The sequence below is a fragment of the Galeopterus variegatus genome, unplaced genomic scaffold (genome assembly GCF_000696425.1).
Source record: "Galeopterus variegatus unplaced genomic scaffold, G_variegatus-3.0.2 Scaffold1072, whole genome shotgun sequence".
Taxonomy (NCBI): Eukaryota; Metazoa; Chordata; class Mammalia; order Dermoptera; family Cynocephalidae; genus Galeopterus; species Galeopterus variegatus.
This window is the reverse complement of record NW_007727183.1, coordinates 503885-524345: the sequence shown is the minus strand read 5'-3', so window position 1 is coordinate 524345 and position 20461 is coordinate 503885. Positions and strand designations below refer to the sequence as shown.

The 20461-nt window shown below is 42.2% G+C and overlaps 1 protein-coding gene across 2 annotated transcripts in view; it reads left to right on the top strand.

The window, feature by feature from the left end:
• The window catches only part of AGPAT4 (1-acylglycerol-3-phosphate O-acyltransferase 4), a 142567-nt gene that overhangs the window by 25936 nt on the left and 96170 nt on the right, over positions 1-20461 (top strand). For both annotated transcript variants that reach the window (XM_008574603.1, XM_008574602.1), the window contains exon 2: positions 14937-15203. In XM_008574603.1, coding sequence (XP_008572825.1) covers positions 15026-15203 — 178 coding nt within the window. In that variant the 5' untranslated portion in view covers positions 14937-15025. The remainder of the gene's footprint in view (positions 1-14936; positions 15204-20461) is intronic.

Sequence of the window (20461 nt, the reverse complement as noted above, 5' to 3'; positions counted from 1 at the left end):
AATTTGTTAAGGAATTCCCCAAAGTTTGAGAATTCACAATGTGAAGCTTTTATTTATTTTTTACCAAAAATAACCATTAATCAAACAAATATCTGGGTTGGACAGAGAATACTCCGGCATCACAAAAACCAGGCACTGGATCCTGCCCATAACTCCCTGCAGTGTTCCCCAGGCCACAGGCCTTCAGAGGAAAGTGGTCCAGGGGCCACTGGTGGATTTGCCCAGCTGTCTGCCCATGTGCGCATTCCTGCTGCAGGGCATGGATACACCAGCTAAGAAGACACTAAAACTCCCTGCCAGTGTAAGGCTTCCACTCTCTGATCTCTAGCAGGTAATGGGTCCCTTTGAAAAATCTAAACTACTCCCTCTCTCTGCTTTTTTCTTTTCTGCAGAAACCAACCTGTAGGTAGATTTGTAAAATATCAGAACTGGTGATGCCCTGATGAGTATCAGGAGTGCTTCTTTCATCTTTGAATGGGAAAAGTAAGGCCCAAGAAGCTGCTTCGGCATCCGCCTTGGTAACCCTCGTTCCTACCTGAGAATACATGAATGAGCTTGCAATTAGCTCTAAGGCACAGCTTCCTTATTTCCTGTGGACCTTTAACCAGTGATTGGAAAGGCTGATCTGTAGGAAGCAGCCATCAGGTGGAAAGGCTGAGAGAGCAAGGCAAAGGGAAGGGCTGGGAGTGCTCAGAGCTGCCGGAGCCCCTCCTTTGGCCCCAGCCGTCTGAGAGATGCCAGGTCGCTTGACGCTCTAGCTGTCGGTTTTCTCATCAATGAGCAGTTAGGGTATTGATCCCTAATTCATTTCATCTCTGTTTGTTGGTATTTAATGAATAAAATTGTAGTAAGAACTAATGGGGATAGGGAAGGATCTTTCAATAAATGCCTTGGATTCAGCTGGCTAAATATTTGGAAATAAATCCATTTAGATCCTTACAGAGCATCATAACCAAAAATAAATGTAGGATAGATCAAATAGCTAAAGATTAAATTACCTATAGAAAAACTAGATGAAATAAGTGAACATTTATCAGTTTTCTGCAGGGCAAGAAATAAGGGTAGAAGGAAGACCTTTCTAAGCTTACACATTGTGAAAGAAATCACGGTTCTTATTTCATAATAATTGAAAGTTCCAATAAGCTAAAAATAAAAGCAAACAAAATAGAAAAACTGGCTGCTCTAAATGGAATGGTAAGATGTTATTCTATTTAACATCTGAAGAGCTCATGCAAATCAATATGCAATAGATAAATGAGCAATAGGTAAAATAGAGAAGTTGTAAAGGAAAAAGGAATAGTTTAACAAATGTTAAAGAATGCACAGCTTTCTAGCCATTCAAAATGCAATTTAAAACAATAAGACATAACTTTTAATGTATGAAGAGTTAGTTTAATTTTTCTTTGTTTTTAAATGAGAATTCTTAATTGCTGAGAAACATGTGGTCAAATGGCTATTTACGTATATTGCTGGTAAGAATGTAAATAGCTACAGACATTTCCAAAAGCAATTGGCAATAACCACCAGATACCTTAAAATGTTTTTTTCTGGAACCAAGAAATCCTGTCTCTAGGAATTTATTCTAAAGAAATAATCCAAAATTCAGGAAAAAACAAAACAAAACTTTATGCCCAGAATTGTTAGTCATTGCATTATTTATTCTTGAAAAGACAAAAAAAAAAAAAAAAAAAAAAAAGCCTAACTATACCATAATGAGGCAATAAGGTAATAATTACAATAGGTATAGTGTAAGTACTAGAAAGATATTGATATTGTAATATGAAAATTGAATATGATCTCACACTAAAGGTGAAAAAAGAGCATATAAAATTGATGTAACATAACATCTCCACTTCTGTGTATTTAAAAATAAAAAAAGCTTCTGCAGTGGTTTTATCTAGCAAAGGAAAAAGAAAAGCCTTATTCAGTAACCTAAGACCAGAAGAAAATAAATCAAAATGTTTTCAGTGGCTTTCCAGGTGGCAAAATTTCTACATTGTAGAAATTTGCAAATTTTTTATAATGAATATGAGTTACTGTTGTAATGCGGTGAAATTATCTTCATAAAAATTCACGACTTCGCGTAAGCGACTTACACAGTGAGTATGATTTCCTTTACTTTTACCAGATTTGTATTTTAATAGAAGATTCTTTGTTGAAAAAAGAAGTCAACGCGGTGTTCCTCAGCCAACATCTGAGTTCCCGTCTGGGGTTTAAGTAGGTAATTTGCTTTCCTTTTAGTTATTTTCATGTCAGTTTGATATATGACCTCATGCAATTTCTGTGTGGGTAGGAAGAGGGCTCTTTATGCTGCTTGCACAATGTGAGGGTTTAGAAGGCAATCATATGGGTTGATCTGCGTGCCTTCATCTGCCTGTGCTTATTGTAATGGGAAGGAAACCTAGGACTCTACCAGTTCATGCTATCACTGTTGTGCTGTTTTTGACAATTCAGAGTTATTGGTATGGAGATGAAATTATATTAGGTCATCTCTCTAGATTCAGGTTGAATCATCATTTATTGACCATCTATCTGTTCTGCAAGAGGTGGAGGGGTGGGAGTTCAACCAGGGCCTGGATACACTACTCAGTAAGTGCTTTGGTTTGTCGGGCATGGTGCTTACCCACTTAAAACCTAGACAGGGGTTCTATAAGAATCCCTTGTGCCTGTGCTCAGTCTAATGCAATGTTACGTATAAAGTTGTAACTTGAATATGAGTCGATGAATTTTCAACTTCATGAATGAAATAGCTCCTTGGACAGACAACCTAATGAATGAATAAACTTATCAATGGATGAATGAATGTATGCATGAATTAAAGAAGCCCATCCTGGATTCTACTTAGACATTGGAAAGCATATTACTGCTTCTCCAAGCATCTTCTGCTCCTGAGCTTTATGACTGAAGTAAGAAAAGAAAGGAAGAGAGAAGGCCCGCTAAATGTTTTTTCACTGCTATTATTAATGAAACTTTTCGAGGAATAGCTGGTCCATAATGGCCCCAAAAGCATTTACACATCTGAGTACTTCAGTATTCTTGTGGCCATATTTCAGAGCTATCTAGAAACAAGTATACTGTAAGTCAACTTATTTTGGGCACACATAGCCAGCAATTTTGTCTTCAATAAATGATTCATGTCAGAAAAGCATTTAAGCGCATTTGTTTTCTAATAAGTCTCTCCTCAGGTCCATTATGCATGAATCAAGTCAGGGAAATTGCCTCGGTTCATTTGGCATCATCCTTTACTGAAAATCAAAGAAACAAAAGGTTTAAAATCTAGTCATATTGATCTTACATCTTCTCCACACTCTGTATCAGAAAATAAGGATTGGCAACAACAGGGTCTCCAAGAACTCAAGGGTCAAGGGCACTTAATGAACAGTAAGAAGGGTAGAGAGGGGACCACCAAAGAGAAAAGAGCCCGGTGACTGGTTTCTGAGATGCAGAAGGGAAAGAAAGGCCGCTCTTTATTTCCCCCAAAACTAGCTCCCTAAACAGACCCTCACTGAACCACCTCACTTGGACCACCAAAGAGAAAAGAGCCCGGTGACTGGTTTCTGAGATGCAGAAGGGAAAGAAAGGCTGCTCTTTATTTCCCCCAAAACTAGCTCCCTAAACAGACCCTCACTGAACCACCTCACTTATAATGAGATCCTGTGATCAGGATAGGGCCAGCACAGTGCCTCCCCCAAACTCTATACCTGGTAACCCCCCAGGGTGTTCAATGCCATGTTAGTTTACATGAATCGGCAGGGCTGAGGTTGAGGGTGTGTGGACACGTGGCCCCATTTTCCATTTTTCGAGTCACGGAACTGGGACTGATCACAGATACCTAAGCATCTGCCTTGCAGAAACTTGACACATCCTTCACCTCACTGAAATCTCTCAACGCCCTCGTGGGGTCAGTGTACCTGTCGACATTCCCTATTAACAGGTGCCGAAGCTAAGATTTCCAGAAGCTAGCTGACTGAACTGATAAGGACACACAGATGATCAAGAGTCAAACTCAGATCCTCTGACCCTAAATACGGGGTACCTCCCCTTCTGCATTCATTTATTCGACTGCTAATGGAGTCAGCATTTCTAGGTTCCCAAGGAGGTTTCTAGCACAGTTGGCACATGCCAATGCAAAATAGGTTTCCTGTCAATGCGTATTTGCACAAAGGTAGCTGTTGTAGAAGAGTTTCTTGTGCCCGCGTGGTTTCGCAGCATGGCCTGCAAGCTCCGGTCACTATCGCCTCACATCTTTCAGCTTTGTGAGATAGCTCATCTGACACTGGGAGCCTCCCCAGGTCTGGTGGTTTGGCCCGCGTGTCTGTGGCTGGAGATCTCCATGGGTTATGAGCCCTGCTCATGAGGCCAGAGACAGTGTCTTATCCCATGCAAAATTGCAGTCTTTGCACCTAATGGAGCAGTCAACCCAGACAGACTGGGTGGGCTACGCCAGAATGAGTGAAGAGATTGGTGCAATCTTATCAGCATTACTGGATAAATGATGCCAGAGAATGTGTTTGGCTACCTGTTTGGTGGTTCGGTATGATCATCCCCACAGTTTCCTGGCCCGTCCATTCACAGAGCATCAAAATGTGGGGTTGTTTGGCCATATTGGAGCCTGCTTCAAGGTAATAGAGCCCCTAAATACTGAAAAGATTGTGTTTTTACCCCTTTCTCCAATGGGAGTTAAAAATAAAAATAATAAATAATAAAATAAGTTTAAGGAGATTTCCAACAAAGTTTTAAATTTTGCTATATGTTTTCATCTTAAAAGCCTTTTATTATGATTCGTTTTGTTTTATTTTGAAGTATTAATGATCAGGTTTCATGTAAAAACCTTTTGGGGCGCCATGATTTGCTGGTGACTTAAGAACATGTCTGTCTGCACTGGAAAGCCAGCCCTGGCCTCACTCCTTCCCGGAACCCTTTTATCCAGTTATTCTTTATATATTCCTCATTTGTTAGAACTGTGTCCTCAGCTCCTTGTTGTCAGGCTCTCTGAGATCAGGAAAATGCAGAAATATTCAAAGAGCAACAAAGTGATGATGGTGTAGGTCTTGTTAATACCAGTTTTATGTCTTTCCCACACGGTAGAAGTAAGGCCCATGTCGTATCTGCAGCTCACTTCTTCCATGAGACTTGTACAGGGAATGAGCAGTTGCGGCCATTATCAAAACCAGTGACTGTGAACTACCCTCCTTTGGGGTGGAAATGAGGACAGAGTCATTTCATTACAGCCTGCGAATGGGCTTGGAGGCTCTGATGAGTCACTTCAGCTCCAGATCATCCTAGAGTTGGGTGGACATCAGAAGGAAAACGTCTGGATGAGGAAAGTCTTGTTGAAGACAGAGGGGTCTTTAACACCGCACGTGGGGACGTCAGTAAGAAAAGGCGTGGAAGGCCTGCGGGCGGCGGACACAGGTCCAGGAGCAGCGGGCATGGGGGCAGCGGCTGGACTAAGGGGGCCTTGGCGTGGCTGAGCTGCCGGCGTTTTCCGTGCATCAGTGCAGTGGGTCACAGCGCTCCTGGGAGATGGGGAGCGTTACCACCATCACTCAGATGCGGAAACTGAGGCTCAGAGAGGACGGGCCGCTTGTACGAGAGCGCCCAGCTGGTGAACAGGGCCGCGTGGGAAGGACAGCGGTGGGCACGAGTACAGCAGGAGGCAGCTTACACACGAATAAGCTTGCTTTCTTGTCTTTAGTGCCAGCTGGCGATGCCTCCTACCTCATGCCTGCTGGTGAAGGCCAAGACCTGGGTCTCGGGCTGTTTCCCCCTTGATATGCCCAAGGGGTAGTTGCCCCTTCCTCTGACTCAGCTTCCACAGATCCCAGCCTTCACAGTTTATTACTGAGCAGGGGGCTGCTGCCACGTGGCAGCAACAGGATGATGAAGGTCACAGCAACAGTGTCAATTTCACATACATCCTGGTTTCCTTGTGTATTTGAAAAGCTTTCATTGTTAATCGGAACATGCTCATTTAAAGCAGAATTGTGGATAGATCCCCATCTGGAAGATTTATTTTCCTAATTTCATTTCAGTGTTTGGTTTCATGATATTGGATTTTTGCATCAGGACTTCATAAAAGTTTTAGAAACTTACATAGATTGGGCATAATTTGAAAATATACTTTCCACTGAGTGTCTTTCAAGATAGTGCACACTCTTGGTTGTTGTGAACGCAACTAGGCAGCTGGCTCTCTTGGGCTGCGTACAGACACTGAGGTCAGAGCCCGCAAGTCCCCGGTGGCCATGGGGAGAGCTGGATCAGGGTATGGAGTTGGTGGGCATTCCACCTGGAAGGAGGACATGCCGGGGGTCTTCAGGTCTCACCAGCAGGGAGCAGTAGCCTAAAAAATGCACCATCACCTTAATAGTCAGAAATGGGACCATGAACTGAAATATAGAATGTCCCATGATGGCTGACGTTCATGGTAAAGTCTAGCTATCTCAGACTCTTTGTCTTTTTTTATTTTTATTGAAACATACGGATTGTACATATTTACGGAAGTATGGAGTTATACTTCAACACATGCATACAATGTGCAATGATCAAATCAGGGTAATTAGCATATTCATCATTGCAATATGTAATCATTCCTTTGTGGTGTGAACATTTGATCTCTCTTCTGGCCTTTTGATAACATGCAGTAGACTATTGTTAATCATAGATGCCTAGCTCAACTGTGTGCCACTAGAACTTATTTTTCCTATGTGTGATTTTGCATTTAGGCAGCTAAACAGTGGTGAAAAGCATGCGGCCTGTTCAGGCTCAGCCCCACGTTTGCTCACTATTTGACCTTTGCATGTAACTTTGACCCAGTGTAACTGAGCCTCCCTTCCATGACCATCCCTTCCATAATGGGTTTTTGTAACAATTAGTGAGATAATGTATGTTAAGCATTTGTCATACTGACCCTGCTGCACTGGTTACTACTCAGAAAACCCATGATGTTTCACTGTAAATATTTTCATCTTGTAGAAGGTAAAGCTGCAAAAGGCTGTAGAGAATACATAGTTCTCTAATTCCTTTCATCTTTGTTTCTTCTCACGACAGAAAAGGTTACCCACGTTACCCATCTATGTTTGCTTCTGAGTCTTGATTTCCTTGGGTTAGACAAAAAAATTCTTCAGAATTTTTCTTTTACAAGCTACTCAGAACCAGCTATTGAATGTAAACTTAGAAGCATCAGTTTTCTGTAGACCTAAGTCATTGTCATCCTACAATTGGACTTTGGAGAGGGACTAAAGGTTACTTATTAGAGGACATAATGAAAAAGTCGAGTATGATTTATGGCATTTTCACAGTTTGGTTTGTTTTAATGGACGTCATGTACTGTACAGGGATTTTGGACAAAGGACTGTTCTATGAAATTTTAAAATAGGCTAATTTTATATAGGCTTCTGCCAAACCATTAGACAATGATGATTTTTTAATTGAGGAATATTTTAGTTAGTGTCCCAAAGACAGTTAAATTCAGTCTAGAATATTTTTTCTTCTGTTTTGTTCTGGGCCATAGGCCAACCTAACTCCAAGGAATCCAAAAATTACACTTAGCCATGTCTGTCAGGACTAAGTGCAGGTGACTTCCTCGGGGTCCCACAAGTCAGTTGCAGCCCTCCTGGGAATTCATCCGACCTAAAGTAGAGCAAGCAATGCACGTGGTCCACGCCCAGAACACGGCCTTCCTCATTTCTCCTGGGTCTGCAGATGCTCACTCCCCTTTGCTCTGGGGACACCACTGTCCCTGGGCATTCTCTGCCCTACAGACCAAGATATTGAACCAGAAACAGAATTTGCCAGCCACCCCCACTTTAGCTGTGCTGTTCTCTCTGCCAGTACGATACGTTTTTCTTTTCTTGTATTTATCTGGTTAACCCCACCCGCTTGAGAATATTCCGTGTAGATGGGAGTTGGGGAAGAGAGGTGGAGCTGGATCCCTTAACCACTATAGAGAAAGACACATTTTGAATACTGCCAGTACGATACGTTTTTCTTTTCTTGTATTTATCTGGTTAACCCCACCCGCTTGAGAACATTCCGTGTAGATGGGAGTTGGGGAAGAGGGGTGGAGCTGGATCCCTTAACTACTATCGAGAAAGACACATTTTGAATAAAAAAAAAGCCTGCCTTGGGAGACATCAGTGTGTTCCACCTGGAAAGGATCTTAGAGTTCACCTAGTCAGTTTCTTCCTATGGATGAAGATGCTGAAGCGGTCTCTTGGGCCAGGGCCAGGCTTTAGGTGTGCTGAGTTGCATGCGTGTGTGTGAGCGTGTGTGCGTGAGGGTGTGCACGTGTGCACAAAGGTGACTGCTGATGGTGTTCAGGTAAGGCTTCTCTTCTTCTTTTCAGTTTTTCTTCTGTACTTGATTTTACAGTTATGGTTATTCTCTCTACATAATTTTATGCCCTCTGTCACTTAATATTATAATAAAAGTTTATCCATTTTACTACAAACCTATTAGAGTGACACCTTGCCTGTTTCATTGGGTGGGTCTCCAGTAATTCACTTTTTTTGTTTCCTCATGTCAGAAATGTAAATTGTTTCTAATTTTTGGTGCTTGTAAACAATAATTGTTGAATGTCTTTCTACATAGAGAATTTCCTAACAGTTATTATTGTCCTTGAGATAGATTGCCAGAAGTTGCTCAGATGGTGTGATGTTTAAGGTCCTGATATGTGTGTCTAATTGCTTACTGAAAAGATGGAGTGAATCTGTCCTCACACTGAGGCTATAAGACCCGTTTTATCTCATCTCCCCTAAAAGGAGTATTGTCATTTAGAAAAAAAACAAATCTATTTTGAAATGTAAAAAATAGTATAAAAGAGTTTGCATTTCTTTGATCTTTTTTTGTATGTTTTGTGAGTTGTTCTGGATTTTGAGGTCCAAACAACCTCAGTAAGGTGTTGTTTAGATTTTAATGATGATGCTAAACTGGGCATGGGTATTATCTTAGCAGTTCTTCTTGGATTGGTTTCTTTGGAAGAAAGAGTTTTGCCTCTTCTACAACACTGACCTGATTGAGTGCTGTAATGTGTATATATACATATGTATATATTATATATATTTTTAAAATAATCTTTAAAAACAAGCCAGTGAGAGTTAATTCCATTTCAGTTTAGCCTGTCTTCCTGAGTGTGACTGAAGTTCATGCTTATTTAATAGTTCCAGAGTATTAAATAAGGCACGAAATGTAAGTCTTAACTAAGGTCCTCTTATGTGTTGCCTAATTTACTGCTTTCAGATGACAGCACTGTGTGTATATTTAGAGAAGAATGCAGTTTGCATTCCCGATGGTCAGATTCTGAGCTGGCATTTATTTGCTCATGTTTCCACCAGCCAAGGCTGGGCAGCGCATGGTACCATCTGCCTTCCCACACACAACTCATGCAGGAGTCCTGCAGACCAGAAGCTCTGCTAGTGTGTGCATGTCTGGCTGGCTGTGTCTGTAGAATTTCATGTTAGAAATGCTGCTGAGAGCACTCTGCTGGCTGGAACTTTAACGTATTCTGAAGCCCACTTCTGAATCTACACGCTTTGGAAAGATTATTACATAGTTAGGAAGGTAACTGTATATGTGAGTTTCTGTGAAATCATCATTTCTCATTTCTCAGTCACTAGCAGAAAAGTACAGGTTAGAATGAAACATATGGAGGAGAGGACACTTTCACATACTTAAAGGTAAATTAAAGAAAATGTCAGGCTCTAGATATGTAGTAAGAAGGAAAATTGAGTTGATTTACATCTCATTGGCTTTCCCAGAAATGCCAAAGTAATACATCTTACCTGCTCCCTCTTTGACTTCTCATTTTCTTGCAAATGATAGAAAAGTCCCCCCGTACTTGGGTGCTCTCTGTTCCTGGCATCCCGTTAAGTGCTTGGAATGCATTGCTCTACTCGATCTGCACAACCCCTCCCGTGGACAGCATTGCTCTGATTCTGTAGGTGAGGAAATTGAGGGCTAAGAAAATCAAGCAGCTTCCGTAGCTAGGAAGTGGCCGGGCCTGACTTTGTAGCCAGAGCTGCCTGACTCACTGTCCCCTCCCCAGCGCCTCTGCTTTACTGACAGAGCTTGCTGCCCCATGCAGACAGCAGTGCTGAGGCTCTGGGTGGCCTCGGGTTGCCATCACATTTCAGGATTTCTTCTGTCTGTTGCTGCTGGCTGCATTAGCACCTTTCTGCTCACTTTACCAGGACATGCCAACACTGTGGTCCTTTCTCAGCAAGTCAGCAAGTGGCAGAGACTTGTATCTCACCTTCATCACATATGCCCGTCCTCTGACTACACCTGTAGTAGTCTGTTTCTGTTGCTTATAGCAAAATACACGGAACTGGGTGATTTATAAAGAAAATGAAATTTATTGCTTACAGTTTCTGAGGCTGGGAAGTCCAAAGGCCATGGAATGCAGGTGGTGAAGGTCTTGGTGGTGTCCATAGTGATGGATGGCAGGTTATTACGTTGAGAAAATGGCAGACCAGAGAGAGAAAGTTCCTCCTGCACTGTCCTTTTAAAGCCCTCAGAACCACACCCCTGACCACCATTATTAATCCATTCACTATGGCATGGTCCTACAACCTAACCACCTCTTCAAGGCCCCACCTTTCAATTACTGTCATAGGATTTCCCACCCTCTTAGCAGTCACAGTGGGGGCCAAGTTTCGAATGCGTAAAACTTGGGGAACACAACTCAAACTTCAGTGAGTTTTGGGGGGACACGATTCAATCCACTACAACACCTAACCTCGAGGAGGGCTGGGAAAAGGGGTCCCTCCAGTTATGTGCAGATCTCCTTCTCATTATGGAAAAGAATAATAACAGAGAAGAAACAAGAAATCAGCCATAATCCTTCCACCAAAATTTAGCCACAATTAATAGACAGCAACGAATATCAAAATAGATGTAGATGTGAATGATTTCTGCACACACATTATTTCACAACTCAGAATCATGCTTCTTTGTGAGCCTTTTTCACTCAGTGTATTCTAATATTCTCTAAATGTCTACACCAGCTGGTTTAACCTCTTTGTTACTCTGTTGGCTCACTGTCAACATCCCCTATGTAGGTAACCTTGTATCTCTCCCATCCTTCTAGAAACTACTTATTTTTTACATCCAAATGATGCTGAAGGAGGCACCTTCTGGCATTTCCCCAACATTCATGACTATTACCTATTTTTCTAACAGCTATGAACTAATTTGACATAAACTCATAGCCAGCAGTTTTAAGTGTGCCCTCAAGGACTACCAGAGACTTTACCCAATGATTAGTTAAATTCAAAATATACCAAACTATCGGTAGCCTGGGGTATAAAGGTAATTTGGAGTAAATTATTCTCCTTGAATCTATTACGATTCCCAGTGACAACTACTTTTTCCTATGTTTAAAATGCTGGTTCAATCATTTTCAAGTGATGTGTATTAAACTCACGGGTCAGACTGTACTTTCTGGAAAATTCAGATAATGTATCAAAATTGAGTTTTCTGGCCTTTTTGCTGTTCCCTGCGATTTCTATTAACAACGTCTTCCTGTTCTGACAATCCCTTCTGTACGTCGCTTTAGCCTTCTGGGTTGTGACTTATCTGGGATTCCCCATCTGGTGGGAATCCTCCGTCCGCCTTTCATCCAATAGCTACCTGTGCTCTAAGCCCCAACCGTGTGACCTGTCTCCGCCCCCCGGAGGTGACCTGTGCTGCCTCTATAGCCACATTTCACTGTGCGAACCTGTTAGAAGGAAACACCCAGAAGGACCTGGCATCCTGCAGCTCACATTCCTAGGGGCAGTTCTCAAGGTGATATGGGTGAGTTTTAGGAAAAAGTGTAACAAAGGCTAAAAGGCCACCTAAGAGCTCCCTGATGTGAGGACCACTGTTGTTTCATCTTGTAAGTACCAAAAACAAGCAAAAGGTGATATCATTTTTGAGTTTTTGAGCACATGAGCTCTTCGCTGATGTCCCAGATGATAAGAAATATCATTACTCAAGGAAGTAGGACCTGGAGACATCTTCATAGTTGTTTGTTGGTTTACAAACTCCATAAGTTGCTGCTCTGGTATTCTCAGAAAAGGCATAAAATTCTTGTCGCATCCTTGCGTCATGACAGCAAACTGCTAACGTGGATTTGCTGGAAAGATTCTCCCCATAACATTCAAGGTACTTACAAAGCTGAAAGGCGAATAGGCGAAGTATTTTAAAATGTTTTCTCTCTAGCTATTTTCATCACTGGTCAGATATTTATAGTGTATTTCCTCAGCGTGACACTAAATGGACAAATTGCCACATTAGGAGCGAAAGCTCTCCTTTATTCACAGTGGGAAGGATGCTTCCTCCAAACTCCCGTCTGGAGTAAACTTGAGACGTATATCGATCCACTCGACACCCCCTTGATGAGTTAGCCTCGTGTCTCTTTTAATAATCAGCCCCAGGACTAAGGTCAGTTGAATTATTTAGTGGACACAGCACTTTTCACCTTGGTCTTCTTCAGACGATTCCTTGACTATTCTTGTTTTTGTTTTTACATATAAATTTGAGAATCAGCTTAAGTTTCCCAAAAGCTAAAAGCAATAGCCTCCTTGGGATTTTGATTAGAGTCTGTTATCCCTTTTTAAAGACAGAGAAACTGAGATTCAGAAAAGTTAATTTGCCCAGGAATACACAACCAACACAAGACAGGACAAAGTGCCACACCCAGGTGGTTGGACTCCCAAGGCCATGCTGAACTGCCACACCCGTCTAGGGAAGGGGACTTGAGGATGGATGTGGAGGCTAAAAACCTACGAATCTAACACACCAGGGCTGCCTGCCTGACTCCTCTGAAGGCTCGCCTGGTAGTGATCCCCCCGAATCATCACCAATATCGTGATAGACCCTGGTTGGTGTAGTGCTCATGAGGGTTTTACCCGAGGGCACGGTGGTCCTTGAAACTTTACAAGGAAAAGAAAAATCTTAATTTTTCTTCATAATGCCCTAATATTGAACTGGCAACTGGGGAAGGCTGCATTTAATCCCCTGCATTTCCGATGTCAGTCGACTACCTCTCCTTTTTTTAGAGTTCTGGACAGATTGTCATGGAACTGTTTAGTGGCTAATCCAGTGACAATAAATAAATTGCATGAATATTCAACATCAAAGTGCTGCCTTCCTGTAAACCAATGGAAACCACTCCCATTTATGTAGCTCCTAAAGTCAAGTTCAAGGAGGGTGAGCTGCCAGCTTAATGTCTATTCCTCAGAGAGAGACTGGGTGTGTGGAAAACAAGTAAGGAGTTTCACAAGCTGGAAATGTCTGTACAGGTGTTGCCGGGAAGGCCACAGATGTGGTGAGTCAGGTGCTGCTGGGTCCGGATTTGTGCCAGGGATTCGTGGAGCTTCTGGGGCCTGGAGAATGGGATGTCTCAGCTAAGCCAAGATGATTTCAGGGAAATCAGGCCAAAGGCTCCTTTCTGTTTCCCTCCTATCAGGAAGGTGTGGGAATCACTCAGAAATGCAGCCTCTCTTTCAGAAAGTCTGAGCAAGTGTCAACATACCCCCGTGACTGTCTTTAGGACTGAGACCATCCTCAAAGCCAACCTGGATGACCCAGGAGGGACTCCCCTGTCCCCACTCTGAGCATAGTTTGTGATTCAGAATGAACTTCACTGAAGGCTGCACTGACGTTTTCCCTTGGGGCAATTTCCGATGCTCTGCAGAAGGGAGTTCTGAGCCCAAGAGAAGCACTTTCTCACACAGAGAAACAAGACCAGCAGGAAGGGCGCAGGAGAAAGCGCTCGGATCACTTATCAGTTGTGACAGCCTCAGGCGAGTTGCCCAACTTAAGAGTTGTCTCAGTTTCTGATTCTGAAAAATGGGACAATAGTATTAATCCTCATCTTGTGGAATTCATGGGAGCCTTAAAATGAGATGACTATTACATAGCTTGTTCATTTTGGAAGACATTATTAACAAAGATTGTAACAAATCTAAGATCTCTCAAGTATTATATTAGAAAGTTCATCCTAAAATTTTTCTTCCTGGGTAGTTTGCAATGATTCTCTGCTTCCAGGAGAAGCCAGTCTGCTGTGCTCATTTCCTTTTTCATCAGAGTATTCAGAACTCCTGCCTTCACCCTTCCCCTCAAAGGCTTTATTTGCCAAACCATAGAGTCACTTCATTATTCTGTTTTGAGCTGGAAACTGAGCACAGAACTGTGAGTCCAGCTGCTGTGTACGTGTTGAATTTGTTCCTGACTTTAGAACTCTTAGGAATGCATGCGTGCATGTGTGTGTGGTCAGGGTGCAGTGGAGGTAGTTTTCTTGCCTTCATAGTTATTTGTCTTTACTGATATCCTCAAAATTCAGCCCGTGTTTACCTTCATTAAATTATTCTACAATTATTTTTCTGAAAAATTAAGCTCCAACCATGTGCCAATGACTGTTCTAAGGTACTGGGCAGACGATGATCTTCAAGGTAATCATGGTCTTGGAGATACTGACAGTCCAGTAAAGGAAGGTGAAAACCCCAGCCAGCAGTAGCCGAGTGCAGAGAATGCCATGCCAGTGCAGGGTGCTTGGGGAACAGAGCCTGCCCCAGAAATGTCCCCTCATCTGAACCTGTCTAGGCTTACTCAAAACGCAGGGAGGACATGGGTTCCATGGCCACCTTGGCCACTGCTTAGCTGTGAAGCTGTAGAATACTGACCAACTCACTTCACCTCTCTTGGCCTCGGTTTCCCCAACTGTAATAATAGTACCGACCTCAGATGGTGTTCAGAGAATTAAAAGGATGATTGTTTTTAGAGGTGCTTAGACTGTGACCAACAGAAATCAATGTTTGCCAAATAAAAATAAATCAACTAATGTACAATGAGTTTAATTTCAAGTGTATTTTTTTCTTTAAAGAGCATTTTTTCTGATTCTAAAAGCACATCATATTTTTGCTAATGGTTAACATTGGTTTGTGTTTTAGACGCTTTCCTGAGTCCTGGATCTTTCTTCCTTCTGGACATATTCTACTGTGGGTATTTATTTATTTTTGAATAAAAGCAAGCACACGTCATGGACCTCGTTGGATTGCTGAAGTCTCAGTTCCTGTGCCACCTCGTCTTCTGTTACGTGTTTATTGCCTCGGGGCTAATAATCAACAGCATTCAGCTCTGCACTCTCGTTCTCTGGCCAATTAACAAGCAGCTCTTCAGGAGAATCAACTGCAGACTGTCCTACTGCATCTCAAGCCGTAAGATACTTATTTCTAATTCTCTATCTGCATCTTCATTGCCGATGTGTATATCAGAGTTATGGCTCTTGATATTGGTTCAGTAAGCGTTCATTATATGTCGAGCTATTTTTTGTCTTGTTTTTGTTTTTGTTTGTTTTACGTTCGAAATGTTTATTTTGACCCCTCTCTTCAAAAATTACTTTTTGATGAATAATGCCAACAGTTCAAAATTCAACAGGCACAGAAGGGTATACTGTGAAAAGTAAATACGCATTCTATCACTGTTTCTCTAGTTTTCCTCCTCAGAAGCAGTCAGTGTTAATAATGTCTTACGTATCCTTACAAAAATAGTGCATATATAGCTCTTACGTGTGTGCTTGTATGCATCTGGGTCTTTCTGTGTATATGTATAGATAAATAATACATACATATATTTTTTAAAAGCTAAATGGCCATATTGTATATTATTCTCTTCCTTGCTTTTTTCCTTCAACTTTTTATTTTGAGATAATTGTAGATTCACATGCCAAAGCGAATGTGCAATTACAGAGATATCCCATGTATGCTTTGGCCAGTTTCCTTCAGTGGTAACATCTTGCATAGCTGGAGTACAATATTCCAACCAGAAAATTGACATGGATACAATTCAACAACCCTACTCAGATTTCTCTACTTTTATACGTATTCATTTGTGTGCATGTGTGTGTGTGTGTGTGTGTGTTTATGTGAGGCTATCTTAAATACAACAATTTGACTGACCTGAGTTTCAGCCATTAAAAACAGTGATCAGTGCATTGGGACATCTAGTGATGTGTTTTGTTGTTGCTGTTGATTGATCTTAAGCCTATCCCTATTCTCAAAAGTAGAGAATCAGTGTATCATTAGTAATTGTAGATATGGGTGTGAATATATTTCAAAATATGAGCTCTATCAAATTAAGCATTTAAAAAAAATCTCAGGTACCTTAGCATCCAAAATTATTGATACCTTTCTGAAACCCTTTCAATGAAACAATCAAATCCGAATTTGAGTCAAAACAATACAAGCTATGTACAATTATCCAGATTACTGCTGATCCAACCACTTCTTTTTTAAACTTCAAAATACTAACTTGTGAGGGAAAAAAAATGACAGAAACATCCTTATTCATGATTTCTTTCACCAGCTCAGAATTTGCAAATATGCCTGATACTATTTCTGATATGGATGCAAGACCATGTCTTGTATTAGAGTGTTTCACATGAATATATCTTGAAAAGGTTCATAAGATCATAATGCTGAGTTATAATTGTCAAAAATATCTTTATTCCATGTCTTTTGGGTGCAACCACCCATTCAATCCTGTACTACATGTGTACTTTTCCTTATTATACACATTACTCTAACATTAGTCTCCTAGTATTGAGGCTTGCACAGTGGTATAGAAAAAGGGAAGACTTGTCAGAGGAAGACAGAGACAGTAGGAGATGACCTGGAGCTGTTTGAAGAGAGAAGAATGTGTATAATCAGGGGAAAGGAGATAACTGACTGATATTTACCTTATAATTTTAAATTCTTTTTACAGTCTAGCAGTGAGTTTTTATTTAAACAAAATTTAAATTTAGCAAAGCAATGCTATTGCACTTTTCACTGAAACCTGCATTTTAATGATTTGCACACACCAACGGAGATTCCAAAATCTGTCAGTTTGCAATGTGAAGTCCTATATATTTGCACTGGCAAAACACCTATCCAAATTTCAAGCAGATGGTTAAGAATTGCTTTTCTCATTTAGAGTTAAGAAGTAAGAAATAAGATTCAGGGTCAGAGTTCCTAAGAGTGCTATATTTCGCTTTTGGTTGATGATAAAGACATACTAAGGTTCTGGAAGGATAATGTAGATATTTTTCTGAAGTTGTGTTAGTCTAGTCATTTCTGGTGGAAATGAAGATGGGTAACAAATTCAGAAAGCAAGGTAGATTTTTATCCATCACACATTAATTAATTTATAAAAGTTATAGATTGATTAATTAATTAGTTACAAAAATTAAATTAAATTATTTAGAACAAATCCCAAACGAAACTCAAAATTAACCATTCAAGACGACTGGCATTTCAGCACAGGGTGTGATGAAGGGCACGCAGTCTAATCTTACTGGAAGACCTGGAAGCATCACCACCAAGTACACCCAGTGATGGCTTCCCTGGAGGAAGGCTTCCCTGGAGGGAATCTTCCATGGGCTTTATGCCAAGCAGTAGCAGAGACATTTGCTAATGACCTGAAGAAGGAAGAGATTTCTCTCTCTAGAGGAGCTGTCCTGGCTCCTGAAAAAAGAGAACGTGGTGGAAGGGAAGGGAGATCCATCCTGGGTGTGGCTCAAGGACACCTCATAGCATTGAATCAGTGCCAATTAGGAACCACGTCCCCACTCCAGGTTCCCCTCTCTGGTGTCCTGGCAGGTGTTCGACAGCAGAGCTGTTCCCTTCCCTGCTTTCTCTTTACTTGCTCTTTGTAACTGACAGATTTCCTTATACCCTGAATGTTTCACAACCAAAGACTTGTAAAAAGACAGAATGTTCAGGAAGCTTTGCTGGGCCATGGATCGTGGGCTATTCAATAGCTTGAATAGGAGAGAGTGATGCCCCTTCTGTTTGTTTTAACTGTCCTCCTCTTCCCTCCAAGTGAAGGTAAAAACTGTTCATGAGGCTTAATTGTGTCTTTTGGCATATGAATCCCTCTCAGCTTACAAATCAGTAGCACTCACCATTTGCAGCTGATTCTCTAAGAAAAAGGCAGAATAAACTGTTTCCTTGAGACGCGAATCCTCCATTGCCCTGTTCACGTTTTACTGAGAGAGCTATGTCATCGTCCCTGTTTTCATTAAAGAGCCTGTTGTTTACAAAGTGAGTTCAAAGCAGTCACCAGGGCTGGCACGGTGAAGCTCACGTGCAACAGGCCACGCTGATGCAAATGACAAATAGAGACAAAACACAGTAAAGACAGGCTGGTTACAGCAGGACACACCTAGCAGGGAATTTTAGTCGAATGGCAAGGACCAACCTTGTGAATAACAATTTGAAAGTAATTTAATCCAGACGGCTGGTTTTTAGGGGGCCGCAGGCTGGTTACAGCAGGACACACCTAGCAGGGAATTTTAGTCGAATGGCAAGGACCAACCTCGTGAATAACAATTTGAAAGTAATTTAATCCAGACGGCTGGTTTTTAGGGGGCCGTCATGTTTGGCCCGGTTTTATAGGCAGGACCGTGAAGTCAGGCTGGCTTAGCACGTGGAACGTGGAGGGAGGATGGAGCCACCTTCCTGAAGGTGAAAAAAAGAAAGAAAGTTATAAGAAGTGGGGTAGAGGATAGAATTTTATTCCCTTTCCACCACACAGGATGTGCCTTTTAGTCTCTAGGAAAAGGTGGTAACTGGCTGCTCTTTTTCCTCCCCTGACATTGTGGATTTAAAAAAAAATAAAACCCAGAAGGATTAGGGGAACCTATTAATGTCAGGGTTTAAAAAAAGAAGAGCAGGGCATGGGGGAGACTACAGATGACCGTATGCTCTGGAAAGGACCAGTGAAACAAACGAAATGGAGACACCTTCTCTCCCCCTTCCCACCCACCCCCCAGCCCTGGTGCCTTGCTTGCAAATTCAGGGCTGCTGCAGACTCGTTCTGTGACTGTCAGCCTGACACTTCATCCTCTGGACCACGACGCTCATGGTGCTGAATGGCTGATGCACAGCTCCCCGTAGCTCCATTAAGAGGCAAGGCCACATGACGGTGAGCAGGAAGTCGGAATCTGGAATGCTGGGATGCAAAATAAAGCATCCCGCCATCCCATTTACGGGCTGTCCCCTTGGGCAAACCACAGGAACTCTCTGAGTCCAAATAACAGGACCCATCACCATGGCTGCCTGAAAAAGGACAATGAGATGCTGTGTACAAGAGCGCTTTAAAAATTGTTCAAAGGACACAAAATTTAGGATGACAATTGGAACTTGTATCTATGGAGGGAGGGAGGGAGGACAAGTGTGTCCTTTTCTTCCCATTTTGGTTTGTTACTTGGACAGATAACTTCAAAAACCTCAACGACATTTGAAATAAAGGGGATGGAATAGAATTGACCAAGATTCCAATATTTTTCTAATACAGGGTTTAGATGTTTTTGGTTTTGCTCTTGGGAAAACGTTTACTTCCCCTTTCAGCACCCCACCCCCACCCCAAGTTGAAGGTCATTGCCATTGTGTCCGTAGTAGGGTTGGCTGGAGGTGGCTGAGCACGAAAAGAGAAGCAAGCTCTCTCTATTGCCACTTACAACACCAGTGCATTCAGCCTGCCTGGAACAGATGTCGGTTTTCCTGCTGTAATAATAATCAACTTCAGGATGTATAAGTTGCTTCAGATTTGTTATTTGAGAAGGGGGTTGGGCAGCGGCTAGCAAGGCTGGCAGAGGCTGGTCTGTGATCCTATCTGGATAGCAAGGTCAGGGCTTGGAAACGCATCAGGCACAGCTGCAGCCAGGGATGTGCATGCAAGAGGGACAGGAGCTCCAGGTTGCTGAAGAAACCGTGCACTTTGGGGTGTTTTGTTCCTGGCGCTTGTCTGAAACTGCAGACCATAGAGATGGGGGTCAGCCNGTTTTGTCCCCTCCTCTGGGCAAGGGTGCAGGCCCCTCAGTTAGGAATCTGTTCATGTTCTCACTCTTCATGACCCAGTGTCCCCAGGTAGGTCTGAAGACCTAATAAGACCAGCAGACCCATGTGCTTTCCCACCAGTGCTGGAAACTGTCTGCAGGCATGGCTGCCAGGAGACCTGCTGGGTGAGGCCTGACTTTGAATTTCCTCCTCCTTATTGATAAAGAATCTCGTACACATTACGTTTGAAAATCAGGCAGTAATTTGTAAAACAAAATGATCTTCTTTATTATTATTCATTAATTTTGTACAATGATCTTATTTCCTGCTTTGCCTAGGGAACTTCTGGGAGGTAGGACAGATGTCAGTCTGTCAGTCTTTCTTCTAGGCCCCTTGAGACAGAGGCAGGACCAGTGGGGTGCCATGGGCTGCAGCCCAGTCCTATCACTCTGATGTCACTCATGTGTCAATTCTGCATGTTAAAAGTTTATGCCACATTGACCTAGCTCTCCACAGCTGGCCAGCGGGCTTTCTGACTCTCTCTGAGAAGCGGGAGATGAGTGCGATGTTTGGCTACATGATGCTTGTCCACTTGGCCAGGCTGCCACCCTCCCAGGGTTCCCTCCGCATGTGTCTTCCTGCTAGAGTGGCCACCA